This window comes from Triturus cristatus, chromosome 11 (genome assembly GCF_964204655.1).
Source record: "Triturus cristatus chromosome 11, aTriCri1.1, whole genome shotgun sequence".
Classification (NCBI taxonomy): domain Eukaryota; kingdom Metazoa; phylum Chordata; class Amphibia; order Caudata; family Salamandridae; genus Triturus; species Triturus cristatus.
Genome location: NC_140594.1, coordinates 884,390,024 through 884,411,750, shown reverse-complemented (window position 1 = coordinate 884,411,750; position 21,727 = coordinate 884,390,024). Strand labels below are relative to the sequence as shown.

General features: G+C 45.5%; 1 protein-coding gene across 1 annotated transcript in view; it reads left to right on the top strand.

The window, feature by feature from the left end:
* LEKR1 (leucine, glutamate and lysine rich 1) overlaps positions 1–21,727 on the top strand; it is a 775,178-nt gene that overhangs the window by 36,623 nt on the left and 716,828 nt on the right. Inside the window, exon 2 of the mRNA XM_085634762.1 lies at positions 11,642–11,753. Coding sequence (XP_085490888.1) covers positions 11,706–11,753 — 48 coding nt within the window. The 5' untranslated portion in view covers positions 11,642–11,705. The remainder of the gene's footprint in view (positions 1–11,641; positions 11,754–21,727) is intronic.

The window sequence follows — 21,727 nt, the reverse complement described above, 5'->3', positions numbered from 1 at the left end:
ATAGGCATGTAACTGAAGGTGCACATCTGACATATATATCCTAACACAGTTCTATATACACTGGAACCTCTTCCATCTCCCTATGGCCTTATTAACCAAACAGGGATGAAGACAAGGCATGTTGGTCACTAGTTGAGGAGTCTTCTTCAGAATCCATGTCTGTAGATTTCAACAATGCCGTTAGCGCCCCCCTCAACATCCTTTCCATAAGGACTGCTCCAGTTTGTTACCTAGCAGACAATCTACAGGTATGGAAGGGCTCACAACCACCCTCAAGGGACCTGAGACCTGAGACCCCCCCCCCGAAGGGAACCTGCGCTACCAGACACTGGTGCTCTGAATTGTCCACAGTAATTACTTGGTGGAATGCCCCTGAGACTACCTGCTCCTCAGAGACCAGGTGACACCGGACACCGGACTGAGGTCACACTGGCTCCAGTATCTCTGAGAGCTTCTTCCCTTTTCCTTTGATGGTCACCCAGGTGCTGTATTTCTTTGTGTTAGGGGGCACTGGGTTTCCTGGGACCATCTCACTGTCCCCTAGTGAGACGAGGGTCGTTTCTTTGGGGTCCCCACCCTCCTGTGGGTACTCCTGCTCCCCAAGCGCTACACTAGCCAACACCTTGGGCTGCCCACCGGTGGGTGGCTATGCCCCCTTAGGGCACTTGGGGTCCCCCTTCATGTGACCCACCTGGTCATATGCAAAACACTTGGGGCCAGTCTCAGCAGGCTTTCCTGATGAGACCCCTTGTTTCTTATCTCCAGGGGGATGGGAACCCTTACCCTGGGTGTTAGTTTGGGGCCCTTTAGAGAACTCCTATGCTTTACCCTAGTCCCCCCCCACTTTTCTGCTGGGGACCCTGCCCACCTTTGGCTGAGTCTCCCCCAAGCGCTTTGTTGTGGACCCCTGTACTCACCCAGCGGTCCGCATCCATAGCAAGCTTCCTCGGGTCAGTCAGATAACTATCAACTAGGTGCTGGCGCAGATCTGCAAAACGTAGACTAGACAAGTGCTCCCATGCAATCAAATTGTAGAGCCCCTGAAAATCTGTCACATTACTGTCCTTCACCCAGCTATCCAGTGACCGGCAAAACACACCCACACATTCCAACCAAGTGTTGGCATCAGACTTCTTACTGGACCTGAACTGATCCCTGTACTTTTCAGGAGTAAGACCCTACTTAGTGAGAAGGGCGTCCTTCATGTCAGGATAGGTGAGGTGATACCCCTTATCCAAAGCTATTAAAGTATCCCAGGCTTCTTCCGGAAAGAGAGGTCACAATCCTGCTCACAAATTCTCCTCAGGGATCCCATTCATGTGTATCGCTGCCTCGTAATCCTGAAACCACCTTTGAATGTCGTCCCCCTTCTTGAATTCCTTGCTTACATTCTTAGGGATGTGTACAATTCTGTCTGCCTGTGTTGACGAATTGCTGCCACCATCTGAGCTGGGCCTATTTCTTAGCTCCAGCTCCTAAGACTTTGCTCATGGTCTAAGATCATCTTCCTTTCCTCCATGGCTATTCTTTTGTCTTCCCTCTCACTTTCCATCCTGAGTTTCTCCAACTCAAACTTCCTTGCTTCCCGCCTGCCCTCCAGCTCTTGTGTGGACAGGCCACTGCTGCCTGGCCTGGAGGGTTCTCCCACTCACAAAAGCACCTCCACCCTTGGAATAGGCTCCTTCACCTTTCCACTGAGATCACCAGACTGCTCGCTGGCATGTCTGGCTGCTACCCAGGCCCTCAGCGCCTTTTGTAGCTTCTCCTTCCTAGTGAGGCCTCTGACTTGGACTTATAGGTTTTTGCAAATTGATTACAATTCCCCAACACAGTAGGATTTCAACCTATCCTCCTCAAAGGCAATTTCCAGGGATGCGACAAATGATGCTCTTGATTCAGGCATGATGAAGTAGCAAGTTCAAACTGGCAAGATCAAAAATAGGCCAAAAAGAAAAAGAACCAGTATGAGGCACGTAATGGTCTGCGATATGGTAGTAGTGCACACCAATCACTGTAAGTCAGGTGCAAAGGCAAATCCTATCCCACCGCTGACAACCAATGTTAGAAATTGGATTTTTAGCCGGCTAGGGCATGCGCCAAAGCCAGGCAGAGCCCACCACTCTAGTCAGGATAAGGGAGTTACAATCCTAAAATAACCCCCTTGGTAGCTTGGCACGAGCAGTCAGGCTTATCTTAGAGGCAGTGTGTAAAGCATTTGCACCTAACCAACAGTAATACAGTGCAAGTACTACAAAAGGACATCACACCAGTTTAGAACAATATCAAATATTTTTATATACTTAAGACAAGACCAAAAACTATAAAAATCCACAAAACAGTACTTAAGAATCTTCAGTTATCAAAATATGCTTGAGAAACAGTTCCTTAATGTCGATAGCTCCGTCCGGGGCTATCACGGCGTTGTGAGCAACCAAATCCAAACCAAACAGTTCTGGTGTTGCTAGCCAGCTACGGTGTCATAAAGACCCGCAAACAGTACCTTTTAGAGATGCAGGGCATCAATGGCCTATCGTTGAGCTCCGGAAGCATGGCATCCGTAGGAGTTTGTTCCGGACGTGGGTGCAGGAGTCGTCGGGCCCTCGAAGTCACACAGATCGATCTCGCTGGAGTCAGGAGCGCTGGCGTGCAGGCATCGGGTGCTGCGGTGCGAAGTGCAGTGGTGCGGCGTGCGGTGCCTTCAGGACACAGAGCGAGCAGCGGCTCAGTGGCGGCAACAGATGGAGTTGACGGTGAGACCAGTGCCAAGTGAATGCGGTGCTCGTCGTGGTGCTGGCAGGTCGCGGTGCAAGCAGCAGCGTCATCGTTGCTGAGGCGCTGACGTCGGCTGACGAACTGGAGTCGATGGCACCGCCATCGGTAGGCCAAGGCTGCGTTGCGGGATGAGCGGTGCCCTCGAACCACCGTGCAAGCAGCGGCGTAGATTTCGGCATGGAGCGGCGTCGGAGATACCAAGGCGTTGTCATGAAGCGAGGGGGTGCGGAGTGCGGTGCCCTAAGGTCACGGTGCGAGCTGCAGCTCGGTGGCAACGTCAGCAGGCTTCTTCGGTGAGACCAGAGTCACGGTGCGGCATAGCGACTCTGCCCTCTGCGGTGCCTTCAGGACACGGAGTCAGCAGTGGCATCGTAGACGTCGTTGGGTTGCTTTTCTTCTGTTGCAGCACAAAACACACAGTCCCCAGTGCTGAGGGCAGAAGAGCTTGAAGTCTTTGCTGTTCCTGAGACTTCTTGAACAGGGGACAAGCTCTACCTCAAGCCCTTGGAGAAACTCGCACAAGACAAGACAAAAGCAGCCACTGCAGGTTAACACAGCAAAGCACACCGCAAAGTGGTAGTTCCTCCTCATAGATTCTTCGGCTCTTCTTCTTGGCAGTCTTCTTGGTCCAAAAGAGTTCTAATGTACAGGGGTCTGGGCCCCAATATTTATATCTCAAAATCCTTTGATCTCTTAGGCAGACAGTGTCTGTGCCCAGCCAGAACCAGTTCTGCCTTCTCTGGTGTGACTTCCTGGCAGGAGGTGGAGATGGCATGATCTGAGGCAGACCAGCCCCTTTGAGGTGCAAGGAAATCCCCCCCCCCCCCTTCCTCCCATTGCAGCCCTGGTCTATTCAGCCCTTTCCTGACCCACCTAGACTATCTGGAGCCACTCCTGCTCCCCAGGCTTCTGTCATTCAAAACCCAGACAGGCGATCCACATTCCAGCAGAGGCACACAGGATGACTGAGCAAAACAATATCACTTTCTAAAAGTGGTATTTTCAAACACAGAATGTAAAAATCACCTTTGCTAAAAGATGCATCTTTAGATTCTGAGTTCAGGCATACTAAACTTTATTTTCCTACCTAATTACCCGGTTATGTTTATAAGATGTTATAAACAAACTCGCCATTTTGTCCTATGGGGAACAGGTAGCCTTGCAACAGTGAAAACTGAAATTGGCTGTAATTCACTATCAGGACATACCACACACACCAGGACATGTCCTACCTTTCACATACACTGCACCCTGCCCACAGGGGTACCTTGGGCCTTTGTTAGGGTGGCTGACATGTAAGTGAAGGAAAGGTTAGGGACTGGCAAGTGTGTGCACTGGCCAAGTCGACATGGCAGTTACAATCTGCGCGCAGACTCCGCAATGGCGGGCCAGAGTTACCTTTTCAGGGCTAATCACGTGGGTGGCACAATCCGTGCTGCAAGCCCACGAGTGGCATTTGATTCACAGGTCCTGGCAGACTCAGTGCCCGTTACTAGGGACTAACAAGTAAATCAAATATCCAATCATGGAAACACCAATCCATAACACAGTTTACCACAGGAACACTTGCACTTTACCACTGGTCAGCAGTGCGAAAAGTGCGCAGAAACACTACTCCAGCAAAAACAGAGTCAAAACCGGGAGGTCAGAAAGCAAAAACTCAGGTGAAACACGCCAAAAGATGCCAAGTCTAACATGACTACAATGGGGAGCAACTACTGCAGTGTGTGAAACATTCCTCCAGCTCTCATTTTCGAACATTATAGCTAACCCAGGTTCTCTTAACTTCCGTGAACCAGAGGCTTTCAACCGTTCGCCATTGGGTCCTTCTGGCTAAGCACAGTTTCCAACCCTATTTCACTGACGTCAACAGTAATTACAGAATGGAGAGATTAGTCAAATCTACACAAACAGTGCACTATGTAGTTCTTCTTTAAGTTTGTGTATGAGTCCTGGTACTTCTCGTTCCATGTAAATTCAACATCTTTCTTTGTCAAAAGTTGCATGGGTTCAACCTTTTTCGAATAGTTTAATACATTTTGAGTAAAATTTGGATAAACCAAGGAAAGATATTACTTCAACCTTGGGACTTGACGATTGTAGAGATTAAGGTAGGCTTGTGCTCGACTCCACCCGGACCAATCATGTGACCTAGGTATTCCACCTTTTCTTTCAAAAATGTGCATTTTTCCCTTTTCAGGATTAAACTGCTTGCTTGGATGCTATAAAGTACTTCCTTTAAAATTTCATGATGGCCTTCCTGATCTTCAGAGAATACCATTGCATTGTCCTGGAAGGCTTCGACACCTGGCATACCTTTGAATAGTTTATTCATAACTTTCTGATATACAGCTGAAGCTGCATTTAGGCCAAAAGGCAATCAGCAAAATCTAAATGACCCCTTTGGAGTGATGAAGGAAGTGAGGTCTTGTGAATCCTTGTGCAACATGATCTGATGATAAGCGGCTGTTAATTTGAGTGTGCAAAATAATTGCCCAAGGGTGCCACTAATTAATGCAAATGGGGTAATGGTTGACTTACTACAACCGCCTGTCAATTTTACTGTTGTTAGTCAATGCGTAGTCAAATCTCGCCTTTAAACATGAAGATGCTGATATGGGTTCTATTAGTTTTGTCTTCCAGCCAATTGTTCAATCCATTGTCTACTTCCTTGCAAGCTGAAAGATTGCATTGCACACTTTGTATTTTACTCGTACAAAATGTTCTTTTCATTTAATCAAATGTTGGAAACGCTTTAATTTTCCTAGTTTCTCAGTACAGACAGAATTAAGTTCTTGTAGAATATCTTCAGGGTCTGCTTCAGCAACAGTAAACACATATGGTGTCTTGCACGGATTTACTAACACTCGAAGATTTTTTTGTTTAGACCAACCTAATATGTAGATTCCACGGTTGACAACATACACTCTGGCCTTGGCCGTTCTGTAATTAAAAAAGAGACGTGCATTGAAGACACCTTCATGGTAGATTTTATTCTCACCATGTGCCCCTGGTGTAAGTCGGCTAGGTTGAAGGGCCTCTTTAGATTGCAGAATTTCATATACTTCCCTTGAAATTATTGTAAAGTGTGATCCAGTATCAACAAGAAATTCCACAACTTGCTGAATGACAAAGAATTCTCTGGTTGCTCATTTGCCTTGTACTTATCCAAAATTGCCACCACTAAAATGAGATCTTGAAGATGTTCATTGATTTCATTCACCTTAATATCTCCTTCTTGGAACACAAATACCTTCCTTTGATGATCAATTGCACAACATACTTTGGCGAATTATTTTTTCTTCCACACTTGCAGCACGTTTTGCAAAAAGCAGGACGATTTCTGTAAAAGGCTATATGGTTACTGCATTCGCAATGAGAGCATTTATTCTTGCTATCATTGGTTCACAGCAGGTTTATGTCGTCAGAGGGCTCACCTGGCTTATTAAGCATTTTGATGCTTTTGGTTGATCGTTCGCAAATTTTAGTAGCGCTGATCACTTTTTCAAGACGTGGTCCTTGTAGCATAATAACTTTTCTTGTGCTTTTACACAAGTGGTACACATAACCATCTGGCATGTAACATTTTGTCTGCGTTATAGAAAAGCGAACAGAGATGCCAATATGCGTAATGTTGTGGCATACGCTTCTATGGATTGACCCTGCGCCTAGTACCTATAGTAGAACTTATGATGTTGCATGATAACACAAGGTTATGTTAAGATATTTTTCAATTTATGAGGAAAAGGCAGGCCCCAAAGGTGGTCAACACCACGCTGAAGAGTGTGGTGATGTTTGCATGGCCAAGGGCAGAGTAGGCACGGTTTCAGACCTACTCATGGCAGGCAGTAGTAACAGAAGAACAGCAGGCATGACACGATTACGCACTCGTCGCCAAATGAGCCCTTTAGGAATCACAGGAGCGACAAGTAGTTTACAGTATTTATTAAGCCTCCACACACATTGCTAGTCACCACTCAAATGCCTCTCCTAACCGCCGCAATCAACATTCTAAAGACTAAAGGCCTAGGTTCCATGCGCACAGGAACACAAGGAAAGAGTAACATTAAAGAAAATACTGATAAGGGTGATAATAAGGGGAAATGGCAAATCACCAATATGAATAAAGTTTATACACAACAGCACTTGATCATATATTATTGTGCACCCCCAGGACGATCAGAAAACTGAAAGGTAAACCACTGATCCAGTACTTTAATAAAGCCAAGGTATCATTGTTTGATTCTTTTTCCTGCAAAGCCTTGGTAGGTAGGTAGCAGGTGGTACTACCAATTCATCAGAGGATGAACCCTATGTCAGTCAACTTTGTGTTGCTTTCTGCCCAGTGCATTGGAATAAGCAGGTCTAACCCCACTCCCCATCTCTAGAAGCAGAGGGGTACTTGGCTCTGAAGTCCCAGGATCTCTGGAAGAAGGTGTCATATGATGAGGGTCAAAGCGATACCAAAGGGAATGATGGACAGAGCGTTTGAGCAAATCAAACACTCACCCCCAGTCAATTGATCTGGGTTTAATCCATCATCATTCTTTAGCTCAATCCACCACCCCAGTTCAGACATGGCCATATGCAAATCAGTCTGACCCTGTGCCTCATGGGAACAGTCCAGCCTGAACTGCCAAGCCATGTTCCCTGGACCGGAAACAAGCATCCTGGGACCGGTTTCGGGTTCATATCCCTCATCAGCCAGGCTATCTTGAATCCAGTGGCAAAGTGAGCAAGGGACCCACATCTGGGCATACCCTGCCAACTTAGGGCGAACAAAGCGATACCAAAGGGGATGATGGACGGAGCGTTTGAGCAAATCAAACACTCACCCCCAGTCAACTGATCTGGGTTTAATCCATCATCATTCTTTAGCTCACTCCACCACCCCAGTTCAGACATGGCCATATGCAAATCAGTCTGACCCTGTGCCTCATGGGAACAGTACAGCCCGAACTGCCAAGCCATGTCTTCCCTGGACCGGAAATAAGCATCATGGGACCGGTTTCGGGTTCATAACCCTTATCAGCCAGGCTATCTTGAATCCAGTGGCAAGGTGAGCAAGGGACCCACGTCTGGGCATACCCTGCCAACTTAGGGCGAACAAAGGGATGCCAAAGGGGTAAATGTATGACATTGTTCTGCATTCTGTCCATCAATTGTTGTTTTTGCATTTGTCACCCCGAGTGGGACGGGTATGCTCAGACGTGAATCCCGTGCTCACCATGCCACTGGAATCAAGCTATCCTGGCTGAAGAGGGGTGAAACCCCAAAACCGGTCCTAGGATGCTTGTTTCCAGTCCAGGAAGAACCTGGCTTGGCAGTTCGGGCTGGACTGTTCCCATGAGGCACAGGGTCAAGACTGATTTGCATATGGCTGGGTTCAAACTGGAATGGCATGGTGAGCAAAAAAAGATGGATTTAGGCCCAGATCTCTGTACTGGGGTGAATGTACGACATTTTTCTGCATTCTGTCCATCAATTGTTGTTTTTGCATTTGTCACCCCGAGTGGGACGGGTATGCTCAGACGTGAGTCCCGTGCTCTCCATGCCACTGGAATCAAGTTATCCTGGCTGAAGAGGGGTGAAACCCCGAAACCGGTCCTAGGATGCTTGTTTCCAGTCCAGGGAGAACCTGGCTTGGCAGTTCGGGCTGGACTGTTCCCATGAGGCACAAGGTCAAGACTGATTTGCATATGGCTGGGTTCAAACTGGAATGGCATGGTGAGAAAAAAAAGATGGATTTAGGCCCAGATCTCTGTAATGGGGTGAATGTATGACATTGTTCTGCATTCTGTCCATTAATTGTTGTTTTTGCATTTGTCACCCTGAGTGGGACGGGTATGCTCAGACGTGAGTCCCGTGCTCTCCATGCCACTGGAATCAAGCTATCCTGGCTGAAGAGGGGTGAAACCCTGAAACCGGTCCTAGGATGCTTGTTTCCAGTCCAGGGAGAACCTGGCTTGGCAGTTCGGGCTGGACTGTTCCCATGAGGCACAGGGTCAAGACTGATTTGCATATGGCTGGGTTCAAACTGGAATGGTATGGTGAGCAAAAAAAGATGGATTTAGGCCCAGATCTCTGTACTGGGTTGAATGTATGACATTGTTCTGCATTCTGTCCATCAATTGTTGTTTTTGCATATGATGAGGGTCACCTGACCAGGGATATTCCAGGTCTTGCTGGAAAAATTTCTATATACCCTCTAACATACAACACCTGCGTGATCAATTGAACATTGCTCCAGGGCCATTGCTTCTGGACCGTTCTATTAATATAAGGCAGTTCAATGGCTAGTTGTTGTGCTGCCATTTTATTTTGGATGGCATTTACATTTGTGAGAAATTCTGGCCACTGGGGATTAAGTAGCAGGTCTAGCTCTCACAGGCTCAAACTGTACGATTCCTGTTCCTATCTTCATTCCACATCATAGGTTTCTTCTTTCAGGTTTTGGCATTTGCAGGCTTCCTGTTGAGACTACAGTCTGCTTCCTGTCACCATGCTAAGATTTTCAAGACCGTAGTGGGAGCTCTAAGAGCCAGAAGAATTCAAAATTTGCTTAGACTACATGACCTCCATATCTCAAGATAAGGCATTGTTGATAACTTGTTGCAAACGTAACACAAGAGTACACTTGTTTCTGTTCACTTAGCTTTAAGATTTTCTTTGTGACAGTTCTTAGAGAAGTTGACATCTACCACATTCCTAAAACATATGCCTTCCTTTCAAGGAAATCGCCACAAAATGGTGATTTCCTCCCAATTCAACAATCATTACATTGTGGTTCCTTGATGTTCATTTGCATCTTACCTTTTTCTAAACCTCTTTGTCATTTTTTTGGTATTTGATGGGGGGTGGTTACCATGCCCTATTCATTTATTTTTACAGACCCACACCTGCAGTCAGACGCAATATTCTACTTAAAGTCCTCTAATTGTTACATCCCGCATCGATTACTACTGTGTGCTCAGCTTCTCCCTCTTTTTATCCACAACATTAACATGTCTCCAACCCTGTAATGCTTTGACAGCTCACTCCCTGATCTTGCTCTACCCCTTCAATTTTCTCACACGTCTCTGTTTGTGTAGTCACCTTAAGTCCCACTTTGTTGCACTAACCCTTGTGACCTCTCTCTATGATGCCCCTTCTATCTTATACTGTGTACAAATGTTGTCACCTGCCTAGCCTATCTGTGTTTCTTGGAGATAGCTTGCTTCCAGTAAATGGATTTCCCGTTTCCCAGTGTATTAGTCCACCTGGTTTAGTAGAGTCACATTAAGACTATAACTCCATTAGTGCTTTAGATTGACAAATTACAGCCCGGGACTGGAACCAAGTTGTTATCTCAACGGTATGCAAGGAAGGTAAGGCTACCTGAACACCCCGCTGTCCCTGAAAAACACATCAGAAACTTAAAAAAAGTTCATGTATACACTCCCTCCTGAATCAAACTCGGGTCATAAATGCAGGAAACTGTGGATAACGTACATCCAATCACTTTCAGCTATCCCAAAAGGTCCCCAAAATCCCACCTAACTGTTCTTCAGCTACCCTGTGTAAAATTACTGATGTGACTGTCGACCCATTTCTTTTAAACAATATTCTCGTGATAATATTTATTCTTGCTTCCATTACATACCATGGTCTTCTCATCAAGAACCATGCTTTTCTAGCAGCCATATGCGTCACGATCTCTAAAAATCCAGCACTATGTCATCAATTGCCAATCTGCTTGGATTCTAAAAAGGACACATAATCGGACATCCTCGATTTCTCCAGCACATACCCATCTAGCATTAATATATGTACCAAAGGTAAAGCTCTCTCCTTTCTGATTCAACATCATTGTAACTCACCTAACTTTCCAGCATGCATCCTGTCATTTCCATAAAGTATCTTGATCTCAGTATCTTCCTGTGCTGACTTAACTTTGCTAAAGCCCTCCGGAGGGGAATGATGTTCACACCATAAGTAACACAATCCCTTAACTTCTCTTTGGCAGATGGTTGCAGTGGCCTTCCTCTAGACATGTTTCACTTTGGTGGCCTAGCTATCAATTAAATGGTGAGGGCAGAGGCAGGGATGCTACTAATCAGATGGTGTGAACCCAGCATCCATTCCCTACAGCAGCCCACCGAACACCCACCAGGTTAAACCCTGATTGCAGTGCTTTCTGCAAAATGTTTAACATGGTAAGCAGGGAGGAACAATGGTGGTGAGGTAGAATTGAGACCTGCCAGCTTTTAGCTGGTTGTAGCCCTCTGTTGCTCCCTACTGTGGGCTCTTGGGGAGTGCTTGGCTATTGACATCTTTCATGCAGTGCATAAACAGGGGAAGATGCCCTCAGAATTCCCTAGGCAAGTGTAGATGGTTTCCTTCGCCCCTGCACATGTACTGTCTGGTGATTTTAGGATTATATTTCCTGGGGTGCTTTAATACGTGGTAATCTTGCATTGTAATCTTAAGGATTGCCTTTGCTCCAGTTGATCCCAAGGATCACCCATAGCTCGGGGATATCATCCAGTTATGGGCCATATGTGGTGGCCCCCAACAGACCAGCACTACCCCACCATTCTTAGGCCATGGCTCATCATATTATTTAGTGGCCTTGGTGAAGATGTGGCTGAGGGATGCCTGGTAATAGTCCTGGATAGAGGTAGAGCTAAATAGGTCACATCATATCAGCAAGTACATGTCTAATATTTTTCAAAGATATGTGAATTGTGTTAGTTAATGTAACTGTATGTATTTAACTGTGAATGATCTTCTAAAATAAAAGGGACTGAAAAATAACAATAGAAAGAAACAAATAACATTTCTCAATGAACGTTTTTGCTGTATAAAATCTAGTGTATTTTCTTAACAGTTTATGATCTCCAACTACGTTTTTGTGTTAACACCTAAACAAAGTACCTTCATCTCGGAGCATCATGGACCAACATATTCCAATGCACCCCTTACCAGAAGAAATACAGAAGGTATGCTGTTTGGTTAAATTCTGTCTGTGCTCTTGAAAACATGTATACTATGTAAGAGTTATATGAGGAAAAGACTATTAGACTAAATTGTAATCATGCTAATTGAAATATTTGTTTGGAGTCTTTCCACATTGAATATTCCCTCCATGAGCAGGAACAAAGGTCATATTTTGAGTGTTTTATTACAATGTAGCTGACTAAAATACTGTTGTTTCTTTTTATTCTACATGTTAATGAGGTAATGCTAAGTTGCACTGGTTGTTTGTGTAGCATTTTATACTATTATATTACAGTTACATTCATACATAGTACTTCATACCCATGACAAAGCACCAAAGTGCATTTCCAGGAAAAATAGCACCCTGCTACATGAGAGTGCTTTGGATGGAAGAGTCTGGATCTGTCGCGTGGCCCACATCATGGGCAGTGTTTTGATGTTGTGCATGAGGCTCAGAGTGCTCCCTTCATATTTTGTTGCTGTACCTGGTGTTAAATTGAATCAAGAACAAGTGTGAGATAGACTGCTTAGGCATTAGGTTCTGGTGAACTAATGGATGACTGTGAGTAGTGTGGCGGCTTATGTGGGAAATGTTTTGGCATCGCGTGTATGTGTGTTTGTGTGGCAGAGACTTCACACCAAGCATTTAACAGTACATAAACATGGGTTTAGGAGAAACATGTGAAAATAGAAACACTTGCTTATGTGGCTACCTACCGCCTCTGTAATAGTCTGCATCATACAATTTTAACCACACTCAACGTGAAGAGCTGAGTTCCTAGAGATAGATGGTGCTACCCTATGGAGGTGTGCTCTTCGATTAGCAATAGTATGTTTTCTGTAGTCCACATAGGGTCAGCAGAAACACAACTGATAGAAGGAATAGGCAGTATGGAGTCATCAATTGGATGTGCTCTGATGAGGCCATCCAGGAGCGTTAGGTAGCAACTCATAGGAATAGGTATTATGCAACCGGCTCTGTCAGTGCACTGAGGCTTACACGCAAGAGCCCCAGATAAACAACGTGTGATAACCTACAATGGTGTATGCTCTGTGGAGTCCACCGTGGCATGAAAGGGGGCAACATTATAGGGCCAGCCATAATGTATGCCTGAGGTGCCAATCATGAGTGGGAGAGAAGCAACTGAAAGGAATGGCCACTATGCAACCAACCACGGTGAATTTCTGGGTAGTTATTAGGTAGTGGCAGGGAGCAACCCTCAAGAGATAACATTAAACAAGCAGCCCACAGAAATGGGCATTATATAACTAGCCACGGTGTGTGCCTGTGGAATCCACCCAGTAGTGGCACGGAGCAACCAGTAGCAGTTGGCACTCTACAACCAGCCATGGAATTGGTATTGTTAGACCTGTCATCCTTAGGGTGGTCTTACCCCAAACCTTTTGCCTGCTTACCTCCTCTTTTTGCTGTATCTTTTTGTTGGCCTTATGACTCTCAGCACTTTACCACTGCTGACCAGTGCTAAAGTGCCTGTACTTCTCCCCTAAACATGGTAACACTGATGTATACTCAATTGGCATATTTAATTTACTTGTAAGTCCCCTGTAAAGAGGTATACTGTAAAGAGGCCCAGGGCCTATAAATTATATGCTACACGTGGGCCTGCGGCACTGTTGTGCCACCCACACAAGTAGCCTTTCAAACCTGTCTCAGGCCTACTACTGCAGGGCTTGTGTGTGCAATTGACTGCCTCTTTAAATTAGCATTTAAAACCCTTTTCCATGCCTTAAACTACCTTTTTATTACACATAAGTAGGCCCTAGGTAGCCCATAGGGCAGGGTGCTGTGTAAGTAAAAGGTAGGACATGTACTGTTAGGCTTTGCATGTCCTGGTTGTGACAAAAACCCAGATTAGTTTTTCACTACTGTGAGAGCTACTCTTCTCATGGGGAATTCCTTAGTATACTTTTAAGCTGTAACTCCTGATCAGAAAGGAGTAGCAGTATCATGTTTTATATCATTGGAATAGCAATGATAAATCCTTTTTATTTGTAAAGTTGGATTTAACATTACTATTTTAGAAATTCTACTTTTAGAAAGTGAGCATTTCTCTGCTCTGTGTGCCTGCAGCCTGTCTCCAATACACGTCTGGGGTGGGTGACCGCTTCACTTTGTGCATTTCCTGTAGACAGCCACAAACACAGAAGGATTAAGTGTGTCTGAGCGCTCATCTGCATTCTGATTGCCCTTCCTGGGCAGGAACAGAGGGAGGAGATGACACTTGCAACTCAATATGTAGTGTCCTGTCCCCCCACACAGGGCTGATTAGCCCCTACTGATAGTCCGGAGCCAGGGCTGGAAAGAAAGGGCTTCTGTGCGCTTCAAAGACCCTTCTTTGAAGTCACTCCCACTTCATAGGCACAATTGGGTATAAGTGCTGGGTCTCTAACCCTATCATTCAGTACACTACTGGACCTGACTCTGCCAGAAAGGAGGACTGCTGTACTGCTACAAGGACTACCACTCTGCTGGACTGCTGCTATGGAAGAACTACTTTTCTGCCCTTCTGTGCTACCTTGCCTGCTACTTGCTGCCCTCTGCCCTGCTGAGGAATAGGACTGGAACCATCTCACTTGCACCCAGAGTGACTCAAAGGGCTTGCTGGTTTGCTCCCTGTTTTGAAGTCTCAGGGCCATCAAAGACTTCCTTCAACCCTGCAACAGTACCTAGAATCTGCCAGCACCTAGACTCTGCCATCTGTAAGTCCTGCCTTGCCAAGTTGTGCCAACCCAGTCATTGGCCCCTAGAAGGGACTTTTCTGTGCTGATCCAGCAGAATCAGTACATCACCGACTTTGCACCGATCGGAATCAATACATCTCTCTTTGACGCCGATGCAGTTGCTGCTTGACGACATCGCTTTAATGGATTGTGTTGATCGACGACACCTGATTGCATGGCTTGACGGCGACGCATCCCGTTCATTGCAAAGCAGTTCGTTGAGGAAGTCTCGCTGACTGCACGGATCAGAACTAAAACATCACCTTCATCCACGGGATTGATGATGACCCATCGCCTCCTCTGCTCCTCGCATCAGGTTTTCAACGCTTCTTCCATCCAAGGTACTTTTTCAGCTGGACCTGTGTGAGTTATGTGGCCGGCCGGCGCTCCATCACTGTCGGCCTGAACTTTTGATTTACCCTGTCTAGCGCGACCAGACGTCCCTCGGTGGTGCTTTATGACTCTAAGCACTATATTTTGATTTAATCTTTCCAAATTCATAACTCAGGTTCTTACTTATTGGATGTTTGCTTTTTCGGTCTTGATTTATTATAAAATATTGTCTATTTTTCTAATCCTGTGTGGAGTCTTTTGTGGTCTTTTCATTGTGTTACTGTGTGTGTGTGTGTGTTGCACAAATAATTTACACATTGCCTCTTTAGATATGCTTGACAGCTCTGTGCTAAGCTACCCGAGTGTGAGCACAGGTTATCTCTAAGTGTGTATCTAGCTTACCCTGACTAGAGTGGTGGTTCATGATTGGACAGTGTGCAAACCTCTGCCAACCAGAATCCCCATTTCTAACAGGCATTATGTATCCAACCATAGTGTGTGACTGAGGAATCCATCCAGAAGCGACAAATAGTAATTTTCATTTATGGCCGATAAATGTCATCCAAAAGAGCTAAGTAGAACTGTAGAAATGACATAAGCTCAAAAGAGAGCAAATCAGGGGACTTGATATAGGGAATGGGAGGAGCCTTGTGGTTTTCACCATAATATCACTATCCCAACGGACGCGGCATTGATACATAGTTGGTAGAAGCATAAACATTACACTTAAAATATCATTGTGTGGGAGTACTATGCCCAACAACAGTAAGAATAAGCATGTGTCCATCATCATTAGCAGTGCAATAGACTTATTTAATGGAAATGCAGAGCATTAGCAAACTTTTCTTCGAACACAGTTAAAAACAATTTTTCCAATATTTGGTCCACAACCATGTTTAGAATGTTAAGAAGGATTCAAAACTTTGAGGTGGCGAATTTAAAAAGCAGAGAGGATGTTATGTTATGTTAACTGGGATTTATAGAGCGCATAATCACCGGCAGGTCTCTTAGCGCTACGAGAGAGTAACTAAACCCCGCCAACGGTCATATGTACATACACCCGGAGGTAGGGTGACCAAATTGTGCGACCCAAAAACCGGGACATTTCACAAAAATAGAGGAAGGACTACATATTTACATCAATAAAGTGGCAAAGAATGACAGCCCTCATCCTCATATAAAAACAGAAGAGGCACTAAGAAAATATATAAAACGTAATTTTTAAAACCAGCGTCATATTTGTTAATTAAATTGCTTACTCATAACATCTGATTACTAGCCCTGCTTTGGAACACCTAAAAAATGCCTCTCACTGTTTTCAGTTTACCCGCTCAAAAAACCGGGACATAAGGCAATTTTTTCCGAAATCTACCAGGACAACTGTTGGAAAACCGGGGACGGTCCAGGCAAATCCGGGACGCCTGGTCACCCTACCCGGAGGGCCTTATGCTGTGCCCAGAGCCTTCATAAACTGAAGAGTCTTGAGTCTTTTCCTGATAGGGAGGAGGGCGGATTCCTTACGTAGGCTCTCTGGTAGCCTATTCCATAGTTGAGGGATCAATATGCCACCTTTAGTTGTAGTTTTGAAACGTGGACAGTCCTTGACACCTTCGGGTGAATGTTTTGTGCTTTATAAATTTATTTTTCATTTCATTTCAATAGGCCTGCCTCGGACGACCAGAGGGTTCGTCCAGGCACATAGTTCCCCAGGCGTTCCTGGATGTATACTGGGGCCTGGCCATAAATGGCTTTGTGGGCGATGCAGAGGCCTTTGAACCTCACTCTCTGTTTAATGGGGAGCCAGTGCAACTTCTGCAGTAAAGGGGTAATGTGTGCTCATCTTGGGAGCCTGAATATCAGCCTAGCTGCATCGTTCATGGCCACTTGTAGTTTACTAAGCAGTTTCTCGAGGAGACCAATGTATAAGGCATTGCCGTAATCCAGCCGTGAGATAATCATTGCAGACACGACCATCTGTAGTGTGACAAATGAAAGGAGGGAGGCTAGTTTCCGCAGTTGTCTCAGTAAGCCGACGCAGGTCCCGACCACGGTTGAAACTTGGTTCGACATGGTGAGTTTTGCATCTATTTTGATGCCTAGGCTTTATACAACCAGGACTGGCGTTAGGGTAGTACCCAGCTCTTGTGGCCAGAAGAGGTCATTCCAGGGGTTGTTTTTGGTAGTAATTGCGAGGACCTTGGTATGTTTTCGTCACATGCATGGGCCTGGGAAGAATTGTCTATCTGGAGGATTATTTGTGTGTCGTCCGCCTAATTACTTGGCAGTCCATGCAGGCCATCGCGGCCACAAGTGGCTGGAGGGAGATGTTGAAGAGAAGAGGGGAAAGCGCAGAGCCCTCGGGAACTCCACAGGTTAGTGTGCTGATATTAGACACCCGATCACCCAGTTGGACCCTTTGAGACCGACCTGACAGGAAGGACGCAATCCATTGGTGTGCCAGCCCATGGATACCCAATTCTGAGATCCGGGCCAGTAGTTGTGCGTGATTGACCGTGTCGAACGTCGCTGATAGTTCTAGTAGAACCAGGGCGCTCGGCTTCCTGTTGTCGGCTGTGAGTCTAAGTTCGTCCAGCACTGACAGCATTACCAGCTCTTGTTCTGTGGTGGGCCCTAAAGCCTGCCTGCTGTGCCTGGAGTAGCTGTTGTTCCTCAATAAAGAGCGACAGAGTTTTGAGAACATGTTGTTCCACTACTTTGCCAGGAAGGGGAGCTGGGAGATGGGCCTATAGTTCTTAAGATTGGCTGCATCTGCCCCTGGTTTTTAGGTCTCGCCTGAGCCAGCGCATGCATTGCTCTGGCGAGACTTTTAGTAAGTGGGCTTCAGGAAATGCTACCACACGCTTTTGCTTGTGGCTAGAGCTTGCGGTTACACGCGCGGGCGCACGCTTACGAGCAGAGGCGCCATCTGGCTTTCCTCTCTCGCCAGCAGCGCATGTCTTGCCCCGTGGCCACGCTTGTTTAACATTGGACGCGCGCACCACTCACGTGCTTGCCGCCGTCGCTACCCCCGACCCCTTTGCTTGTCGAATCCCAGCCCTGGGCTCCAGAATTCAAGGTGCCCATTTGCGGCAGCCTTGGTGGATTGGTTTTCAAGCTTGTATGCAAAAAACTTACTGCCCAGGAAGACATTATCAGGGGGAGACAACTCAGTAAGACGTTGGTACTTAAAAAAAAATCCCCCACACAAAACACATTAAAGTGGTTTGTCTAAAATGCCTGCCTCGCTCCCAGCCTCTGGCATTAAAGTGTTTCCTAACACAAAGACAGACAATGGCCCGAGCCCCCATCTGTCTGAAATACGCACACACAACTTGCAAAATAAGAAATAAAATCTGGATCGCTTATTCCAGGCAGTGTTTACTTTGTAAGTTATTGCTTTTGGTCGCTCGCTTTCAGTGTCTATTGACCCAGAAGTAACACATCCTTTCAGAACTAATTTACGAGAAGGACTGACCCCGGATCAACATCTGTTAGACTCTGTGGGTAAATATTCTTGCTTCATACTGTTGCCGAGGCTGCCAGAACCACCGCTGACCCTTCTCAGGGACATCAAAGCAGGACACCTTAAACCGCCCCTCATTAACCCCCAAGCAACAGTAAGCCCCTTTTATGGGCCAGCGGGCTGAATTCCTCATCAAACATCAGACAGAAACAACTGTAAGCCGGAGCGCCAAACACACTTCCCGATTGAGCGTCGCTTTCCAGCCGCTCGACTGGCGTCCAAGAAAATCAAGATTCCCAAGTGAACTGCAGTCTTATTTATTATTCTAAAAAAAAAAAAGATAGATAGAAGTATAAACGCACTCCAAGTATTCCCAATCCTGTTTTCATTCACATTTAACACATTTTCTACACTAAACCGAAATATGGATTTTGGGAACGATTAGCCCGTTCTTATCCCTCTGGCACATGGACCTAGGACACTTCCTAGTCTGTGTCACAAGAGAGACCCCAAAAACCTTCCATGCATTCATCCCCTGCACCCTTTTCAGAAAACTCCAGAGGCCCAAATCGCATCCACTGCAGGTGTTCATCTTACAATACAAATGGCTCAAATAGCGACTGCAAGGGATTCCCAAAAGGTGACATGCACTCCTAAATTCTAATACACATATCCAGATATGTCCATGGAAATATGTATATTCTTACGTGGAAGGAAACAATGTGCCACTGCCCAGAGGCAATGTTATTTCACTATGCAAAACTGTGAGACATGCAATTATGCATGCTGAAATGCCCCCACATTCTTGCAAATAGAAATTTACAACAGTTTTCCAGAAATACCCCTTGAATCCCAGAACTGTTGCAGCTTATGAGGCGTTCTTCTGGAAATCTTTGGGCATGCCTTAACGTTGTGAAACCACAGCCACACGTGGAAGTAAGCCTGTGGGTGCAGTTTTAGGACTTTTTTTGGGAAACAAACAGAACTTAAGTTGGAAATAGAACTGCTCATACCTCATACAGAACAACACCCTCAATTTTCAGTGGACCAACAACAGCTAAAACAAGTTTTAAAAAAAATGCCACCTAAAATACCACCACGTAAAAGCGAGAGTTAAACCCTTGCCACCTTTCGGTACAACTAATATGGAAGGACCCAAGTACATGCACCAACATGATTCAGACCGCCAACGTCACTACGACTATTAGAGTATATTTTTACTGGTCCGGCATTCTCGTTATTTGCACATGCACTTTCAGTGGTCATTACTGTAGAGCAGAATTGCAACCAGAAGCACTGACATTAAGCCACTCAAGGCTGGTAAGTACAATGTTGCCCACCCATGTTCATTGAGTGTCAGTGTACTTGACCACTGGAACGGTGCTAAAATATTTACGAACCGCAGCTCCATTACTACTGCATGTTTCACCACAATTTTTAGTGTTGCTCGTGCTGAAATGTTTAAAAGAGTTGGGTTTACTCAAGCATTGGCATAGCCAATAAGTCTCGCTTTTGGGACCTTATAAGTATTTAGTTATGCAGCACGATATCCTTGGTGCAACAGCATCAACTGTTGCATGGCTAAACAGGTATAAGGTTCCAAAGGCGAGACCTATTGGCTGTGCCAATGCTTGTTTCACTAGGGGGATGACCCTGGCCTCCTTGAGGTTAGCGGGGACACGACCCGTTCCAGAGATCGATTAAACAGGTCAACGACCTCCCTCTCTACTCCAGGTAGGGCTATTCGGAACACCCTTGGTGGGCAGGGGTCCGCTGGTGTGGCTGACTTGACACGGTCCATCAGAAGGGCCATGGAGTCTTGGTCCAACCTTGGGAGGGAGGTGAGCCACTTACCGAGGGTGTGAAGGGCTAGATCCAGTGCCAGGAGGCACTGGTTAGTGGGTGTATTGTGAATGTCAGTTAAAATGTCACTGACTTTGTGGAGGAAGAAGGACTGAAACTTATTGCAATCTACCGGACTGGCAGTGGATTTCTGCTCTAGTTTCTGGCTAAGTTCTTTCAAGATTCTGAAAGTTTCTTCTGTTTGTTAGGAAAAGTAAAAACTGGTTGGATGTAAACACCTGCATATCTGGGATATCGTTAAAAAGTAGTTTAATAGAATAAACAAAATCCTGGAGTGGAACGTAATCTACAGAGAAGGGAAAATGATTTTAGATCTTCAATTATGCTGCTAACTGTATTACCTGAGAAAGGAGAAAGCCGGAACTGTTGATTCAGAAATGTTTCACAGAGGACCACAGTAAACAAAGCACTATGTCACTGGTAATATCCAGAGGTAAAAGAAATCCAAAGAATGGCAAGTTATAGAACCATCTTTGCCGCTCAAACAATGTGATAGAAGATATCTGTGCAGCTATTAGGAAGAAATTGGGACTCGCATTCTGTCATACCTAAGCCTGCACAAGGACCACAGGAAGAAACACCTTTAGCTGTTGAAATGAGAATTTTCCCCAAATTCACAAAATTTTTATTTTGATTGATATGAAGATGGTCCATGGACATGTTTTTAAAAAAAGATGTACAGTTACAAAACCACTCCCCAAAAAATAATTGGAAAAAACTAAGGAATCTTAAGCTTCATATCATTATATATCTTGGGAAAATAATGAGTGCACACAAAATGACAGCAAAGTTAGGAAAAATGGCACACAATGATTTTAGAAGGAGACTATGGTAGCAGATGAGTGGAGTCATTGACCCCCATTACAAATAGGTGCTACATAGCGCAGCGAACAAGGGCCAAGCATTTGGGAGTTAGGTTCAAAAGCCAGGGTAGTTTGAGCCTCTCTCCTGAAAGGGCGATAAGGGACACCAGCCTAAAAAGGAAGGGTGCAGATTGCAGAAAGAGAACTATTCAAATGCTGTCAAGGGCCCAGTTATGAAAGGTGGAATGAGGGTCGCTGGTCTTTAGCTGGATAGATTTGAGGGTGACATGGATTCTCAAGACTAAGGCACCGACCTAGTAGGACTTGGGTATTGTCAGCAGGCTCTCCACACAGCTATCAAGAGACAAACAATGGTGCTGTGAGATCCGTGTTGGCAGATGTGAGCTATTTTTTCTTATACTTCTGAAAAAAAGGAGTGGGGCAGAGCTTCTCCACCATAGCATAGGAGCCGTCACTGTTATTAGCATACCTTCTGGAGCCAAGAAGAGGTGGGATTTTGTCCTGTTTCAGGAACAAACATTTGGACATTAATAATATCACATGAACTTTGACCTCTGATGACAGCAAGGAAAATGACATCAAGTGCTACAGCTCAGACAACATAGGTCTTCGAAACATGAGTGTCTCACAACAAACAACTTCGCTTACAGCTATTTCATAAACCAGGTCTCAGAACAAATCCTTGGTTTAGGGTGAATGCCAAGTTCAGACAACACAGTTATCCCTAGGTTGCAACCTCAGGCAGTAGCCC